The sequence below is a fragment of the Amia ocellicauda genome, chromosome 18 (assembly GCF_036373705.1).
Source record: "Amia ocellicauda isolate fAmiCal2 chromosome 18, fAmiCal2.hap1, whole genome shotgun sequence".
In the NCBI taxonomy this organism is placed as follows: Eukaryota; Metazoa; Chordata; class Actinopteri; order Amiiformes; family Amiidae; genus Amia; species Amia ocellicauda.
Genome location: NC_089867.1, coordinates 896,040 through 915,396, shown reverse-complemented (window position 1 = coordinate 915,396; position 19,357 = coordinate 896,040). Strand labels below are relative to the sequence as shown.

General features: G+C 37.2%; 1 protein-coding gene across 1 annotated transcript in view; it reads left to right on the top strand.

Annotated features, from left to right (window-relative positions):
* Positions 1–2,806: 2,806 nt before the first annotated feature.
* The window catches only part of virma (vir like m6A methyltransferase associated), an 86,107-nt gene continuing 69,556 nt past the window's right edge, over positions 2,807–19,357 (top strand). The window contains exons 1-3 of the mRNA XM_066690409.1: positions 2,807–2,886; positions 10,478–10,590; positions 14,980–15,066. Of these exons, the coding sequence (XP_066546506.1) occupies positions 2,824–2,886; positions 10,478–10,590; positions 14,980–15,066 (263 nt within the window). The 5' untranslated portion in view covers positions 2,807–2,823. The remainder of the gene's footprint in view (positions 2,887–10,477; positions 10,591–14,979; positions 15,067–19,357) is intronic.

Below are 19,357 nucleotides of genomic sequence, written 5' to 3'. Positions count from 1 at the left end.
GAGCATCTTTGGGATGTGGTGGAACGTGAGCTTCGTGCCCTGGATGTGCATCCCACAAATCTCCATCAACTGCAAGATGCTATCCTATCAATATGGGCCAACATTTCTAAAGAATGCTTTCAGCACCTTGTTGAATCAATGCCACGTAGAATTAAGGCAGTTCTGAAGGCGAAAGGGGGTCAAACACAGTATTAGTATGGTGTTCCTAATAATCCTTTAGGTGAGTGTATAACGGATGTTGTGCACAACCAAAAATAATAATAATGTCCAACGGAAATAAAACTAGTATGGTTCCGTCAACAGTTTAGTCCAGTCACGTTGAGAAAACAAGCTGTGGATTTAATGTAGACGCTGATCCGTAAAGAAAGAAATCCTCCCTTTCTAAATTGAAGGTCAGCAGCTCCTCTTCGACAACTGAAGATGTGCTTATGTGCTCCTATTAATGATGTAGATTATTCAGGTATAAAAGGAAAAAGGAGAAACGGAGATATTTAAAATAATTTTCTCCGACTGCACCCGCTACTGGACTTCACTTTACTTTGCAACAACCACGTGCTCCTACAGATGAGATGGCGTATCACTCATATAGGTAGCACTGCCGTAAACCATTAGGTTGCTGCCATGTGACGTAATGTGTACCTGAAAGCAATAAAGTGATATCGCCCCCTATTGTTTTTTTTTTCTAAGTAGCGAAAATGCAGGTGGGTTACACTTTGTTTATAATTAAATTCCGAAGCCATGTAGCTGCACCGCTCAGTCTATGGGTCAGTCAGCGGTGAAGTCAGTTGTGTTGCAGGGTGACTGTCAGACCAGCCCACCTGCTCACTGATTTGGTTAGGAAGAACCGTCACTCAAACCTACTGGCCCAATGGAGACCCAGGATCCACGCCTCTCTGTAAATTCCGCCCTCACAACAAAACAGTGCCAAAACTCTTAAACGAAAAAAATACATCGAAAGCAAAGAAACTGGCGGCGAAAGCAAAAAATGCAGCATCGCAAGCAAAGACAGGGACTGCAGGCGAGTTTTGCTATTGTTTTTTTTTTTTTTTTTGCTTTCGATACATTTGTTTTTCTTTACAATTGTATACATTTTGCATTCGATTTTTTTTTTTTGATCTCAACATAATTTTTTCTCAAGTTTTTTGTTTTCAATATATTTTTTTAATGCCATACTTATAGCGCTAATTTGAGCCCATATTTCCTGTCTCTGTTTTTAACACAAACACAAACCAAACCCTCAGTCGCTGCTCCTCCCATCAAAGGGACGGACTTCACAGCGGTTTTGCAAAAAAAGCTCTGGTATGCATCTGGCATGGCATGGCACGGCATGGACTCTTAAGCCAGTGGAACCGAGGCATTTGACAAGGGGCAAATTGTGATGGCTAGACGACTAGGTCAGAACATCTCCAAAACTGCAGCTCTTGTGGGGTGTTCCCGGTCTGCAGTGGTCAGTACCTATCAAAAGTGTACAAGGAAGGAAAGGCGGTGAACCGGCGACATGGTGATGGGTGGACAAGGCTCATTGATGCACGTGGGGAGCGAAGGCTGGCCCGTGTGGTTCGATCCAACAGATGAGCTACTGTAGCTCAAATTGCTGAAAAAGTTAATGCTGGTTCTGATAGAAAGGTGTCAGAACACACAGTGCATCGCACTTTGTTGCGTATGGGGCTGCATAGCCGCACACTAGTCAGCGTACCCATGCTGACCCCTGTCCACTGCTGAAAGAGCCTACAATGGGCACGTGAGCATCAGAACTGGACCACGGAGCAATGGAAGAAGGTGGCCTGGTCTGATGAATCACGAGTTCAAGGTGTTGACTTGGCCTCCAAATTCCCCAGATCTCAATCCAATCGTGCTTGCCAAAGAAGTCCGATCCATGGAGGCCCGACCTCACAACTTACAGGACTTAAATGATCTGCTGCTAATGTCTTGGTGCCAGATACCACAGCACACCTTCAGAGGTCCAGTGGAGTCCACCACGACGGGTCAGGGCTGTTTTGGCGGCAAAAGGAGGACCTACACAATATTAGGCAGGTGGTCAATGTAATGTTATGGCTGATCGGTGTATATAATTTGCATATTTATACTACATTACCTAAGTATTACAGTACATGTTTCTTGTCTATATGTTATAAACACGATGTGCTACGATTTAATTATTTATATTGATACATTCATCACACAATGACTAAACATTCCCACATTATTGAAATCCGAATATTGCATTGAGATTACAATCCCATACTTAACATTACTTACTGTATGATATAAAATAAAATAAATACCAGGTGATATATTTTGTTTCATGATGTATCTGGAAAGGCATTTCAGTGTTACAGTTATAACGCACTTATCTTCTAATGATCTTGTTTAGATGCATTTTATAATTTCAAAGCATTAAGTGTTTTTGTTCGTTTGTTTTTTAATCTGGCAGGAATCCAAACATTTCCTACAGAAATCTTTTGAGAGGCTGATATGATGTAGTTAAATTAATTAGCGGTTTATTTGTAGTTAAATAAAATTAGACGGATATTTTTTTCTGACGGAAAGTATAATAATAATAACAATAAAACTCCAGCCAGTCGACTTGGAAGCCTAATTAAAACTGCCAACATTTAGGCTTAGTACCCTCTAGTATTTTAGTATTTGTTATTCAATATATAATTATGAACTGATCGCACTTCTCGTTTTTAAATAAATAAATACATGAACTCAACAAAATCAAAAGTCAACATGTGTCCCTTTGTTGTAATTCCTGCCTTCTAACAACCGGATGTTATTAGGTGATGCACCCGGAAGTTAATCGTTATGTGAACAAGAAACATGGCGGCAGATTCTTCAATGGAGCTTCTGTTTGTAGACACTTTTAAACATCAGAGTGCAGAGGTAAGATCTGCGTATCTAACATACATTCTTCTCATTAGTCTGTTAGATTATTGTCAATTAGCAGTTTTATTGAATACAATCAAGAACAATCAAGTTCATTAGCGCATTTTACTTTACGGATGTACGGCACTATCTACCACCAAACCAATACTATCCAGAACTTCATCATATTAGTTACATGAAATTATATAAATATTAATGTTATTCACTACAAAAATCTATATTGTTTTACGACAACAATACGGAAACATGTTCTGTAAAATTAAATTACGAGTGCTTTATGGTTTGACAACAATTACCGGAACAACTATTGTTGGTAAAAAAAAAAAAGTTACTAGTGTCGTCCTTTTCCTATAGGCTACACATGTAAATACATACACACACAAACACTGTATATGTGCATGCATATATATATATATATATATATATATACACACGTGTAGGTATGTATGTATGATCTATATAAAATGCCGGCGCTATCACATCGTTGACTTTGATTTTCAAACTCGCTGTGTAATCGGTCCACAACAGCATTTCGCCACAAAAATAAGTCATAAGTAGGAATTCAGATTTTCGTGTCAAATTATTTTCAAAATTCGGGTAAATGAGGGTACAATTTTCAAATGAAAAGTGGGTGGAAGGTTAAAGATACCCTTTAACAGACAAATTCGTAACGAGAAAAACACATTGATAGCTATTTTTCCAGATTTGCTGGTGTAACAATATGGAGAATACATGGACAAGAGAACAACCACACCATCTTAAATATCTCGATAGGACACGACAAAATGTAGTGAATTCTTCTCTGCAGTTTTGATTGCAACAGTTTTCTTCTTGTATAGATTTACACCCTTTCATTTAATACAATAATTTATATTTCTACAAAGCATTTAAACTGAACAAATTATTGTTCCATCCAGTGAATTGATTTGCATCTATAACATAGCATTTTGCATTAACATTACTTCTTCTTTTGCAAATATCACTACATTATTTATAAAAATAGTTGTCTTGTCTTACTGGTAATTTAACTTGTTGAAATAAAACATTTTATTTTATTTTATTTTATTTAGTTATCTGATTATCACCCCGGTAGGAAAAAGACATATAGAACTGAAACAATTTAACATGCATCTCTGAACCCTTCCAAATGAACATTTAACACTTGGAAGTTGCAATTTCAGCACTTTTTTTTTTTTTTTTAAGAAATTGGTAACTTAAAAGGGTATGTTCTTGGATTCAGAAGTTACGTTGTCAACATGTTAAACTATAATAGATAAAATAATACATATTTCAAATTAGTTTCAGAAGGTCAGTTATATATTAAATCAATTTAACCTTCAATCTTATGCACAATTAACTTTTGACATTGATACAAAATAATGTTTTTTATTTCACTTGTACAACTTTGAAGCATATGCATGCTTTCATTTTTAAAAGTACATATGCAACCCATAATAAAGTTTAGTGCATTGGCAGTGATGTACCAAAGTGTGAAATAAACAGGGACAATTTATTGATAGCAAAATACATGAAAATTAAAAAAAAAATCACAGGACGGAGTCAAATTATTTCCATGTAATTGTGAATTCTCTATGGCCCTCATAAGGAGCACAGAGTATTTCGATTCTAGAGGACAAAAGGTATAAATGTAAACATTTATTAGGCCTACATTAGTGGAATAATACATTGGCCATAATAATGGGTTAATAAATTGTATTATTAAATACTATAGTATTTGGGCCATTTGTATGATCCATTTAATACTGTAGAATAAGCAAAAGGTTTATCTAATCTGATATTTTCCTTTTTATTGAGAGTGATTACTTTCCAGAAGTGCAATTGAATGTCCTAAAATGTCCTTGCTCTAAACCATCTGAATGAAAATTTTAAACCATGTAAAAGCTTCTGCACTATTTGCATTAGCCCCTGGTAGAGTGGTAAAAACCAAGAAAAAAATAAGAATTTGTTATACCTGATTAAATGATTTAATATTTGACATTTATGTTTCAAGCATCTGCTATTACATTTTATATATAAGAAATTTATAATTTGTAAGAAATCCTACTCTTTCTACTAGTAAGTGCTTTTTGCTATACAAAATATTTGCAGTGACTCACACACAGGGCTTCAATAAAGGACCCCCCCATGTTATAGTAAATTATGGGATTCCAACATGTTAGGGGGATGTTGAAAAACATTTTTTGCAGAAAACAACTATAAAGCTGTAATGGTCAGAGTAACTGTTTTGGTGTTTGGACATTATTATTAATTGTTATTGTTGCACCCTTTCTTTCGCATTGTTTCATGTGTTGGATGTGTTCTCTGTCACATGGATATTCACTTTCCTACATGTTACAGGGTCTGACATTAGGGACCACCTGACCGCAGGAGCAAAGTTCTGACATGCAGGCTTCTTTGATAGATTAGGCATACATGCTCAAGGGGGCAAGTGATAATTGTACCTTATACACCGATCAGCCATAACATTATGACCACCTGCCTAATATTGTATAGGTCCCCCTTTTGCCGCCAAAACAACCCTGACCCATCGAGGCATGGATTCTACTAGACCTCTGAAGGTGTGCTGTGGTATCTGGCACCAAGACATTAGCACAGATCTTTTAAAGCTAGGGTATGCAATCCAAGAAGCCAGCAGTTAGCAAGCTTGTTATGAAAGCATAGAGCCTGCCTTCGCTTCAGAGGCGTCTCCAAAGCCACGCCCCCTCCATCACACATGACATACACACACAGAGCAGAGTCTCAGCGCCAGGAGGAGAGACGTGTGGGTGGAAACGATCGCAACAGTTTCAGATTACCTCATGTCTCATTCACAGGTTAGACATTACAATAATAATGAACATAAACAACTTATTTACGGTTATTATGTTTTTAAAAATAGTAGCTGCGGCTCGCCTTCCATTCTCGCTCACGCTCTGCACAGCATCAAGGAACCCGTGTAATTGACGTGTAATTGTCTGCGTGAACAAGTTGCGCGGCGGTATGCAAATATAGATTGACAGACAAGAAGGACAACCTATCATTACATTCGGACCGAATGCAATGATTGGTCGAACCTTTTTAAGTCCTGTCCCTTCCACAGAAGATATATATATATATTTTTTTCATTAAGACCGCTTAAATTATTGATTGCTATCAGGATGTGAAGCAACTTTCAACCAGTATAAAAAAAAAATCTGGAAAAGATTGCACACCCTACCTTTAAGTCCTGTAAGTTGCGAGGTGGGGCCTCCATGGATCGAACTTGTTTGTCCAGCACATCCCACAGATGCTCGATTGGACTGGGATCTGGGGAATTTGGAGGCCAAGTCAACACCTTGAACTCGTGATTCATCAGACCAGGCCACCTTCTTCCATTGCTCCGTGGTCCAGTTCTGATGCTCACATGCCCATTGTAGGTGCTTTCGGCAATGGACAGGGGTCAGCATGGGCACCCTGACTGGTTTGTAGCTACGCCGCCCATGACCCTGTCGCCGGTTCACCGCTTTTCCTTCCTTGGACCACTTTTGATAGGTACTGACCACTGCGGACCGGGAACACCCGTCAAGAGCTGCAGTTTTGGAGATGCTCTGACCCAGTCGTCTAGCCATCACACTTTGTCCCTTGTCAAAGTCGCTCAGATCCTTTATGCTTGCCATTTTTCCTGCTTCTAACACATCAACTTTGAGGACAAAATGTTCACTTGCTGCCTAATTTATCCCACCCACTGCCATGATAACGAGATTATCAGTGTTATTCACTTCACCTGTCAGTGGTCATAATGTTATGGCTGATCGGTGTATACCGGCCTAATAGACAATGAGTCACAGCACTTTCTGGTTGCAATATGTGGGGATTGCGTTTTGTACTGTTAGATAAATATCTAAGTAGGGAGATAATTTTAATCTCTTTAATTTACAGCCTACATCTGTAACATAGGAAAAAAACACCAGCTAAAATGTATATTGTGAACTGATAATTTCTCATACAAAAAGTGTATAATATTATATTATTTAATATACAATGTTGATTCAGATATTTATACTTATATACATACACTTCCAATGTCAAATGTTTTAGAACACCTCAATTTTTCCAGTTTTTATTGAAATTTACGTGGTTTAATGTCTCGGTGTACTCTGAAATTAAAGCATAGAAGACATAAACAATTGGAGATAAATAAAAAAATCATGAAATAATTTTGTTTAACAAAATGTAACCCCTTAAGCTGACAAACCCCTCTGGTACCCTTAGGAGGGCACATATTATGACATATTCTTGAACCAGATTACCGATCAAAACAAAACCATCCACGTTTTGGTAGAAGCAACACTTACCCGTAGAGAGCTCAAAATGTGAACATGGAAAACTCTGTTTACAGTGTACTAATACACAACAATTTGGTTACATAATTCGTTCTGAACTTCTCTATGTTTGATAGAACATCAAATAATCCAAAAGAAATGGCAAAGAAATCCGATCGAAACTAAATGATCTGTGACCATCTTTTTTTTCCTGTGATCTGTGACTATATTTTTCGGTATATTATTATTATTAATAATAAAAATAATAATGGGTCAATTGCAATGAACTTGCAGAGTTAGTATGGAGCTGCATACTAAACACGGGATCATCTCCAGTATGCTACTTTCAGTTCTATTCAATTGACCCATTAAGCCTAATTAATGCAAAATAATTTAAACAGTTGGTTAAATGACGCTTCTTGGGGGTCTTCAGTGCATTTAGCAAACAATTCCAAACAGCAGATGTTTTTTGAATCGTATATTAATCCTTAATTTTCAAAATACATTGATTAAATTTAATCTGGTTCAATGCCTGCTGATATGACTAGCAATTTAGGGTTTTGATATTTGTTATATCCAGGAACTTTTATATAAGTAGTCAGTAAATCTAATGTTTAATTTAGATAGTCTATGAGGGACATCTGATGTGGTTTAGTATTGTTACGCTTGCGGGGGTCTTCGAAGGAATAGACCCAACTCATCATTGTGGGTGCTACAACAAATCATTTTATTTACTATTACTGCAGCACACAAGGTCTCAGGCACTGAACACACTTACACATTGACTAATTCTTCCGCCTCCCTTTACCTTTCATTCGCTCTCCAAACATTGTCAGTTTCTAATAACGAAAAAAAAAAATCTATGTGATTGGCATGCGACAAACCTTAGAATGTTTGTAAAAAAAAAAAAAAAAAAGGTCTGGATACCGAACGAACCTTCCAGCCCTATTAGGCCCCATTTAATTGTTTTTAAAATGAATAGTGTAACATTGCAGCTCCGATGCGATCTTTGTTAAAGCCATACAGTCATGTTGGTATTTTTGGCATAGAACCTCCACACACAACATAACTAATAGTAGGGCTGTGGCGATATGACTTAAAAATAATATCTCAATACTTTTAGAAGTTTGGGTGATACAGTATATATCTTTATTTATTGTTTTTATCCAGTCAAGCTACAAAATAAGACATTCAAACTACAAGTATTTCATTAATCATTACATATGCAAAACTAACAAATACCACATGCAGGCTGTCATGGTAAATCGGTATATGGTACAGCATGTGTTAATACAAAATAGTTATAATAATAATAAAAACTGTTGTACCACTTCACCATCTTAATAAGAAGAAAATTAAACTTTCTGCATCTGTTTGCATTGCTTTCCAATTTATTAAAATGCAAACAAACTTTATTATTCTTTAATTTTATACAAATTATATACATCTGAATTAGCGGGGGTGGGGGGTGCAAAGCGTTGCCAAATGACCAAAAATATTGCCGTAAAGAGTGAGATTTGCGACACAACAGAATAAACGATAGAGCATAATATGAAACGATAGACGTTTTTCTATCGTCACACGATATATATCGTCATATGGCACAGCCCTAACTGAAAGCGCACATTTGTAATAATAACAACAGCAACACCGAAACTGATTAATTTACATAGTTCTTTAAAATATTTATTTTAATAAAGTTGGAAACTTTGTAACACTGAAGAAAACTATTTGCAATGTAATTTGCACATTGTTCTTTTAAATCTTTATTCCGTTTGTGTTTTGTATTACCTTTATTTTGTATTTGTGCCTACTGTTTGATTGAACAATAACACAGAAGAGTCCTCCTACTTTTTTGAACTGTTGTACACAGTATTCCAGATGAGGTCAAAATAGTACAGTCTTAACAATACTTCCCTTGTTTTAAATTCTACACTTTTGACAATATTAATAATATTATTATTATTATTATTATTATTATTTCTTGGCAGACGCTCTTATCCAGAGTGACTTACAACATAATTGCAAAACAAAGTGCAAAAATACAGTTCGGTAAAGGCATAAATCATTACAAATTAAATTTACTTAAAACATAGCAATTCAAAATATAGTACATTTTACAACATCCAGTTTACACAGGCAAGTACAGTAAGTGAGGTCCTACATCCTGGATGGTAAAAGCTAAGTGCCGTCAAGATGTAGGGTCACACAATATACCTTAGCATTCTGTTTTTTGTTGTTTCCCAACATTGTCTGAATGGGGAAAGTTATTAGTCCATTTAAACTCTTAGGTCTTTCTCATGCCTTATGTCTTCCAGTTCTATTCCTCTCATAGTGTAATTATAGTGGATATTTTTATTGCCTGCATGTAATACCTTCCACATTGAATCTGCCAGGTGAATGTTAACTGAATGTTATCTAAGTCCCTTTGAATAACCTGTGCTGCCAAGATTGTACCTGCTGAGCTACCTATATTTGTATCATCTGCAAATTTGACAAGTGTGCTAACTATCCCAGATCATTCATGTGATACATTTATTTCATATATATACTACATTCTGTAGAAGTAGTACACAATACACATAACACAAGATAATACAAATTAGATTTTTCTACACATTGTTTCAATATTCAAAATCATGTTTCACATCACCTAAAGAAGGCACCTCTATGTATAACTTGTGGAATCTCCACGTATCTCTTCAGTGGTGTATAGACAACAACTGTACCAATTTGTGTCTTGATAGGACTAACAGAACCCACTGTACAAAGGGTTTTGTGAGAGGTGTCTAGGTGTTGTTGAAATACACATCCAAGTTGCCTTAACAAAACTGTAGATTAAATACAAATAACCAAATAATAATACTTACAAATCCAAAACTGGATCCCGTCTTTCTTAAAAAGAATTGACTCCCCAGGAATGTGTGTTTATCATAAGATTTCCTTCAAAGAGGACCTAGCTTCAAAACAATGTATTGATGCTATGAGCTGCCTTTTAGCTCATTTTTTCAGACTCAAAACTGTTATCTCAGAGAATTGTAAAACACTTTGCTTCTTTAAAAAAATGTGTCCGTTTAAAGAGCTGCTTTTATGAATTTGTAAAATTTGTACCAGTTTAACACACATTTCAATGGAATTTTACCTACATCAGCTTATAACTCCTTGCACCTGGTGTTGGCATTCAAGAAAAAGTTTGTAGAAACTTAAATGGATCTAACAAGTATCAGATAAATTTCCAAAATTATGATTTTCTTCATTTATGTATTCGTTTGCTTTTCTATTCACAGTTCACAAATGTGGATGTAGTTCGATTTCCTTATGGTGTCCTTATCACAGAAGTGCGAGTCATCCCTCCAGGCATCAAAGCACACAGCAGCTTGCCAGACAACAGAGCATTTGGGTAAGCCACCCCTAAGATTTAACAAAAAAAATTGTTAATACCTGCCACATTGTCACCAGGACTATTTTAAATGTATATATTTTGGTGTAATTTCTTGCTTGATAACTCATGTTTTTTTTTTTTAATTGTGAATACTTGATTTGGTTCTCCTGCTGATGTTTAACTCAATAGTTAGGCCTACTCAGTAGTCTCAATAGTCAGTCACTAAAAACTACTGCAAATGATCAAGGCATCTTACCAGACATTTTAAGATGATGATAATTAAAAGCTTAATAGAGTTATAGTACTTTGTAGATGTAGAAACTTTTTTTGTAAATAAAAAAAAATATATATATTTTTTTAGAAGTATGCAGTTCTTTAGATCAGGAATGATTGATAGGGGGCGCCCTATCATTCACAACTTTGCACCTAAATCTGGGATTCTGACTCTGAGCTAGACCAATCAATGTTATTGATCAGTAAACGTTGGCCCTAAAGCAAAATAAGGAAAGACCTGTGAATTAACCTGGTATCAAAACAAGCCCTTTTTGCATTGTTTCAATTTGAAAAGTTTATTTTCAAAAAGAAGGGAGGTGGCTCCGCACTGCCTTCCCAAATGGAATCAACATAAATGCTAAATTCATTGACGAAGTCTTTCACCATTCCAGTTTTTATAGCCAACTTCAAAACGTTTGAAAACTCTTGTGAATTCTGGAAAGTGTCACAATTTGCAGAACAAACAATGGAACTGGAACAATAACAATAACCATTCTCTTAGTGACAAACATGTGTAGGCCAAATGTCTCTGTTTCCTTAACATGCAATGTGGCACACACAAAACATTAATAATACATTTTCGAAATAAATTGTGAATAATAACATGAATATGTGTAACAGACATGACATTTTAATGCTTAGGTTAAAAAATACAATAGAGCATACTTATAACTGTATACACCGATCAGACATAACATTATGACCACCTGCCTAATATTGTGTAGGTCCCCCTTTTGCCGCCAAAACAGCCCTGACCCATAATGTCATGGACTCCACTGACCTCTGAAGGTGTGCTGTGGTATCTGGCACCAAGACGTTAGCAGCAGATCCTTTAAGTCCTGTAAGTTGTGAGGTGGGGCCTCCATGGATCGGACTTGTTTGTCCAGCACATCCCACAGATGCTCGATTGGATTGAGATCTGGGGAATTTGGAGGCCAAGTCAACACCTTGAACTCATGATTCATCAGACCAGGCCACCTTCTTCCATTGCTCCGTGGTCCAGTTCTGATGCTCACGTGCCCATTGTAGGCTCTTTCAGCAGTGGACAGGGGTCAGCATGGGTACGCTGACTAGTGTGCGGCTATGCAGCCCCATACGCAACAAAGTGCGATGCACTGTGTGTTCTGACACCTTTCTATCAGAACCAGCATTAACTTTTTCAGCAATTTGAGCTACAGTAGCTCATCTGTTGGAACGGACCACACGGGCCAGCCTTCGCTCCCCACGTGTATCAATGAGCCTTGGCCGCCCATGACCCTGTTGCCAGTTCACCGCTTTTCATTCCTTGTACACTTTTGATAGGTTCTGACCACTGCAGACCAGGAACACCCCACAAGAGCTGCAGTTTTGGAGATGCTCTGACCCAGTCGTCTAGCCATCACAATTTGGCCCTTGTCAAAGTCCTTACGCTTGCCCATTTTTCCTGCTTCTAACACATCAACTTTGAGGACAAAATGTTCACTTGCTGCCTAATATACACTCACCTAAAGGATTATTAGGAACACCTGTTCAATTTCTCATTAATACAATTATCTTACCAACCAATCACATGGCAGTTGCTTCAATGCATTTAGGGGTGTGGTCCTGGTCAAGACAATCTCCTGAACTCCAAACTGAATGTCTGAATGGGAAAGAAAGGTGATTTAAGCAATTTTGAGCGTGGCATGGTTGTTGGTGCCAGACGGGCCGGTCTGAGTATTTCACAATCTGCTCAGTTACTGGGATTTTCACGCACAACCATTTCTAGGGTTTACAAAGAATGGTGTGAAAAGGGAAAAACATCCAGTATGCGGCAGTCCTGTGGGCGAAAATGCCTTGTTGATGCTAGAGGTCAGAGGAGAATGGGCCGACTGATTTAAGCTGATAGAAGAGCAACTTTGACTGAAATAACCACTCGTTACAACCGAGGTATGCAGCAAAGCATTTGTGAAGCCACAACACGTACAACCTTGAGGCGGATGGGCTACAACAGCAGAAGACCCCACCGGGTACCACTCATCTCCACTACAAATAGGAAAAAGAGGCTACAATTTGCACAAGCTCACCAAAATTGGACAGTTGAAGACTGGAAAAATGTTGCCTGGTCTGATGAGTCTCGATTTCTGTTGAGACATTCAGATGGTAGAGTCAGAATTTGGCGTAAACAGAATGAGAACATGGATCCATCATGCCTTGTTACCACTGTGCAGGCTGGTGGTGGTGGTGTAATGGTGTGGGGGATGTTTTCTTGGCACACTTTAGGCCCGTTAGTGCCAATTGGGCATCGTTTAAATGCCACGGCCTACCTGAGCATTGTTTCTGACCATGTCCATCCCTTTATGACCACCATGTACCCATCCTCTGATGGCTACTTCCAGCAGGATAATGCACCATGTCACAAAGGTGGAATCATTTCAAATTGGTTTCTTGAACATGACAATTAGTTCACTGTACTAAACTGGCCCCCACAGTCACCAGATCTCAACCCAATAGAGCATCTTTGGGATGTGGTGGAACGGGAGCTTCGTGCCCTGGATGTGCATCCCACAAATCTCCATCAACTGCAAGATGCTATCCTATCAATATGGGCCAACATTTCTAAAGAAAGCTTTCAGCACCTTGTTGAATCAATGCCACGTAGAATTAAGGCAGTTCTGAAGGCGAAAGGGGGTCAAACACAGTATTAGTATGGTGTTCCTAATAATCCTTTAGGTGAGTGTATCCCACCCACTGACAGGTGCCATGATAATGAGATTATCAGTGTTATTCACTTCACCTGTCAGTGGTCATAATGTTATGGCTAATCGGTTGTATTATTGAAGTGTGAATATTAAGTTAATTTGTAAAAATGAAAATCTATTTCTTATGGGTAAAGAACAATAATTAAATATATAAGTATTATAAATACAATTTCTGAATGGAATTTGTTTGCCATGTTTACCACACATTGATATATGTCCTATGGTTAAATATGGCAACATGATCAACAGCTTACTACAGCTGAAATTGTATTGGTTTTTTGCAGCCATTTTGTTTCCTGCAGTAACATGGCACAGTCTGATGGACTGATGTACTAACGGCTGAATTCGATTGACTTTGATTTGATTGACTTGATGTCATTTTGTTATGTTATTTTGAAGCGGATCCAGTTGTAGTTTGTTTTTCAAAGTACCTATATAAATACATAAAAAACGAAATACTTAGGGCTATATAAGTTTTATTTATTATTGTATATACAGTGAGGGAAAAAAAAGTATTTGATCCCCTGCTGATTTTGTACGTTTGCCCACTGACAAAGAAATGATCAGTCCCTAATTTTAATGGTAGGTGTATTTTAACAGTGAAAGACAGAATAACAACAAAAAAATCCAGTAAAACGCATTTCAAAAAAGTTATAAATTGATTTGCATGTTAATGAGGGAAATAAGTATTTGACCCCTTCGACTTACTACTTGGTGGCAAAACCCTTGTTGGCAATCACAGAGGTCAGACGTTTCTTGTAGTTGGCCACCAGGTTTGCACACATCTCAGGAGGGATTTTGTCCCACTCCTCTTTGCAGATCCTCTCCAAGTCATTAAGGTTTTGAGGCTGATGTTTGGCAACTCGAACCTTCAGCTCCCTCCACAGATTTTCTATGGGATTAAGGTCTGGAGACTGGCTAGGCCACTCCAGGACCTTAATGTGCTTCTTCTTGAGCCACTTCTTTGTTGCCTTGGCTGTGTGTTTTGGGTCATTGTCATGCTGGAATACCCATCCACGACCCATTTTCAATGCCCTGGCTGAGGGAAGGAGGTTCTCACCCAAGATTTGATGGTACATGGCCCTTTAAGAGAGTGCTCCTAATCTCAGCTCGTTACCTGTATAAAAGACACCTGGGAGCCAGAAATCTTGCTGATTGATAGGGTATCAAATACTTATTTCCCTCATTAACATGCAAATCAATTTATAACTTTTTTGAAATGTGTTTTTCTTGATTTTTTTGTTGTTATTCTGTCTCTCACTGTTAAAATACACCTACCATTAAAATTATAGACTGATAATTTCTTTGTCAGTGGGCAAGTGTACAAAATCAGCAGGGGATCAGATACTTTTTTCCCTCACTGTATTACTGCAGTTCCGGCAAGTATAATTATTCACTTTTCCTCTGTCCCCAGGGAGACTTCTCCTCATGCATTTCAGCTGGATCTCTTCTTCAACAATGTTACCAAACCAAGTGCTCCGGTTTTTGACAGGCTAGGAAGGTGAGTGGCATTCCTCCTGTTGTTCTGCATATTCACTCCATACTTTTCTGTTGTTGAATTTCAGTCTCTAGCAGGAGGCCTATTTATCTGTAAATCATCTGAGTAATAAGCAGGAAATTCGAAAGGGATACTTTTTTACATTGGATAAATACGAGGTGTGATTTTCATAAGTTTGCAAATAATGACATGTATTTCTTAGAGTTTAACAAAGCTTGAAAGATATTTGAAAGGCCTACTTAATTTTTAAGGATTTTTTTTACGGAACAATAACATTGATTGGTCTAGCTCTTATGAGTGACACCACAGAGTCAGAATCCCAGATTTAGGTGCAAAGTTGTGAATGATAGGGACCCCCTATGCAGGCAAAGATCTTCTAGAAGACTGACTGATGCAGGAGAGCGTAATCACTCAAAAATGTTAAAAACCAAGTAACATTCTGAATAAGGTTCGTATGAAAAGCGAAAAACTCTCCTGCACATTTCAAAGTCTCAGTTTTGTTTTTAAAACCTGAGGTATAGTGTTTTGGTCATTCAACCTTAGTCACAGTTCTGATGAAGGTTAAACAACCGAAACATTAGCTTTAACAATATACATATTTTTGAGAATACAGTACACAGGCTTTTCTATTGTTTACAATGGAAACAAAAATACATTTGTCATCTTTGTTTTCGTCTGAAAAATATTATATATTATTATGTCCGTTCAAGTTTTGCTTACTGTTACATTTAGGGTGATCACCAGTCCTGCATTTTAAGTAATTATTTTCAGATAATTGTGAGAAAAATCATTCAAAGGTCCTGGTTTTGTTAAGCACAAAATGAGAGAACGCCTGCGTCAGTTTAAACAACAAGCTAAGACAAACACGATAGTATTAGCTTGGATTTCAGCAACAACATCAACAACAAGAAAACATGGCCGCTGTGAGGAAGGCAGGACATAATGCTTCCATTTGCTTTATGAACCCCCACCCCCTAACTGTTTCATATGTGTATATTAGGTCTGGGCGATATGACTTAAAAATAATATCTCAATATTTTTAGAAGTTTGGACGATATACGATATATATCTCTATTTCTTGGTTTTTATCCAATCAAGCCACAAAATAAGACCAAAGACATTCAAACTACAAGTATTTCGTTATTCCTTCAATAAGCAAAACTAACAAATACTACATGCAGGCTGTCATGTTAAATATATGCAGAATGCAACACATTACAGGGCAAGTGTTGTGTGTTATGTTGTTATGGGATATATATATATATATATATATATACACACACACACACACAAGTTTAAAAATAGCTGGCGTTACAATAGTTTTAATAAATCTTAAATGCGGGGTGCCTTATCCCAGGGATTTTATATAGAACAATTATCCGGTCAAGGAAGGATGGACAGCAGCTCCCGTCTAAAAACAGTCGATATTCACCGAGGTCTCAAAAATTATGTATTGGAGAAAAAGTGAACATTATAATGCTTACGCGTTTCAACTTATCTTCCTCAGAGCACATATATAAATATACACAGTATGATTTACTGTCACATAACAACAATAACACAAGTAATAGTAATCACGCAACACATGCGCTGTTAAAAGTATAGATTCAGGTAGATTTAGCACAGCCGGGTTTATAATGGCGCATTAACATCTGCTAGACAGGGACATTTCACCTCTGACTGTCGCATTTCGATTCTGCTTACCGGTACAGCACGTTGTTAATACAAAATTGTTATAATAATATTATTATTATTATTATTATTAATAATAATAATAATAATAATAATAATAATAATAATAATAATAATAATAATACTACTACTACTACTACTACTACTACTAATAATAATAATAATAATACAACTGTTGAACCACTTCACCATCTTAATAAAAAGAAAATGATACTTTCTGCATGTGTTTGCATTGCTTTCCAATTTATTAAAATGCAAGCAAGCATTATTATTAATTTTATACAAATTATATCAATCTACATTAGCGGGGGTGGGGGTGCTTGCAGATTGAGTTTAGCCCGACGACGAGAGCGGGGCGCAACGTGTGCGCTTTTGCATTAAAGTATCTTTTGGTTATGTTGGTTATTGTGTGTCAGTTTACTCTCCTCCATGTCTGTCTGTGTTTCTGATGCACATTTCTACCTGCATCCAGCACGTGTGGAAGAACCGGGGAAAAACGCAAAGCGTCCTAATGACGTAAAATACTGCTGTAAAGATTGCAATTTGCGACACCACAATATAAACGATATAGCATAATATGAAACGATAGATGTTTTTCTATCGTCATACGATATATATCGTCATATCGCACAGCCTTAGTGTATATACTGTAAAACGTCTGTATAATACAATTACATTACGTTATATAGTAAATTATATTGCTGGTTAAACTGATGCAAAAGTAATTGATTAAAATAAAAGTAAAACTCACTGAGTGAGCTCTTCCTGCGAATCACTTTTGCAACTGAAGACGTGTGGATGTTTTCTTTTTACGTGCTCCAAAATTGAAGTTGTGCTATTGTAAAAAGACAGTTCTTTCATTCAAATTAAACAAGACACTGTGCTGTGCCGGTGACAGATTTTTGGAATTGATATACCGTTGAAGAATTCACTGCGATCATCGGTATTACTGTGGGGGAGGGGCTTTGTTCCATTAGTCTGGAAAAAGTAGGACTTTCAATTTTTTTTGTTCAATTAAACATACCTAGTTACTACTAGGGTTGGGTGGTATACCATAAAAATAAAAAAATATATATACCAGTATTCATTTACAGACCGATTTGGACTTTTACTATACCTTCATATCGGTATTTTAAAGTTTTCTATGCTAAATAGAATTTAATTAATTTACTAATTACCGTGTCATTCAGTCATAGCATTCAGCTACCAATAAACTTGATCGTGTTCACGTATCCCACAACTTGCTGCGCTGGCTGCTTGAGACTGAGCTGTCTGACATGGGACGCATCTGATCAATGCCAATAATGTTCGTGTAACGCAAATTTCCACAGGTCTGCACGGCTCTACCAATGGGATCGGTTGGATCCTGCAAATCTGCGCTACAAGAAAGCAACCACCTTTCTCCACAAACCCTGCAGAAATCAATGTATTTGGATGTAATTTCATTGAGTAATGAAAGTTGACATTCGCCTCCGCTAACAAGGGAGCAGTAGTAGATTTCATTCAGCTTAACACTTCCCTCTTGATTTCTGCATAATCTTTTGTGTCACAGCCACAGCTCGCTTCATGCAGCAGCTTCTCAGAGCTGTGCTGGGCTTAGTTGCATCAAGCAGAAACCAAGAACATGCACAGCAAACTTCACAGCAAAGTGACCCCAGTGAATCCGTCCCGAAGAAAGGTGTGTCGTTGATAGTGTGGACATGATTTGGTTTCAAGACAACTGACAGAGAACAGGGAAACATAATTTAGTGTCAGTTGTGTCCTATTACTTTTGCTTTACGAACAGTATAACCTTGGCTTCCCAGGTAAGATTTCATTTTTTCATCTGGAGTTGAAGTGGTTAACTGTTCTCCGTGTATTATTAATATTGTACATTTCAGTGTATAGAGTTTCTACCACTATATAATTGTAGATTAGAATATAGCCTAATAACTTTGCTTATTATGTATTCAAATGATTACAGTAAAAAAGACATCCAACATTTATTGATCACAAATTACTAAAAATATTGATAGAATAAGCTTTTTCGCACAGCAATAAACATACCAGTAGAACAACAGAGAGAGAGATAAGAGAGAGGAGTGTGTGAATGGACTGAGTGTCCACTGTGTCCCTCAAGCTTTGGCAGGCAGCTGTAGGGCTGTGCGATATGACGATATATATCGTGTGACAATAGAAAAACATCTATCGTTTCATATGCTCTATCGTTTGTCGCTAATCCCACTCTTTACGGCATTTCTTTTGGTCATTTGGACGATGCTTTGCGTTCTTCACGGTTCTTCCACATGTGCCGGATGCAGGCAAGAAATGTGCATCAGATACACAAACAATCATGGAGGAGAGTGATCTGACACAGAATAACCAACATAACCAAGAGATAATTTAATGCACAAGCTCACACGTTCCGCCCCGCTCTCGTCGCTGGCCTGAACTCGATCTGCAAGCACCCCCCACCCCCGCTAATTTAGATGTGTATAATTTGTATAAAATGAAAGAATAATAAAGTTTGTTTGCATTTTAATACATTGGAAAGCAATGCAAACACATGCAAAAAGGTTAATTTTCTTTTTATTAAGATGGTGGAGTGGTACAACAGTTTTTA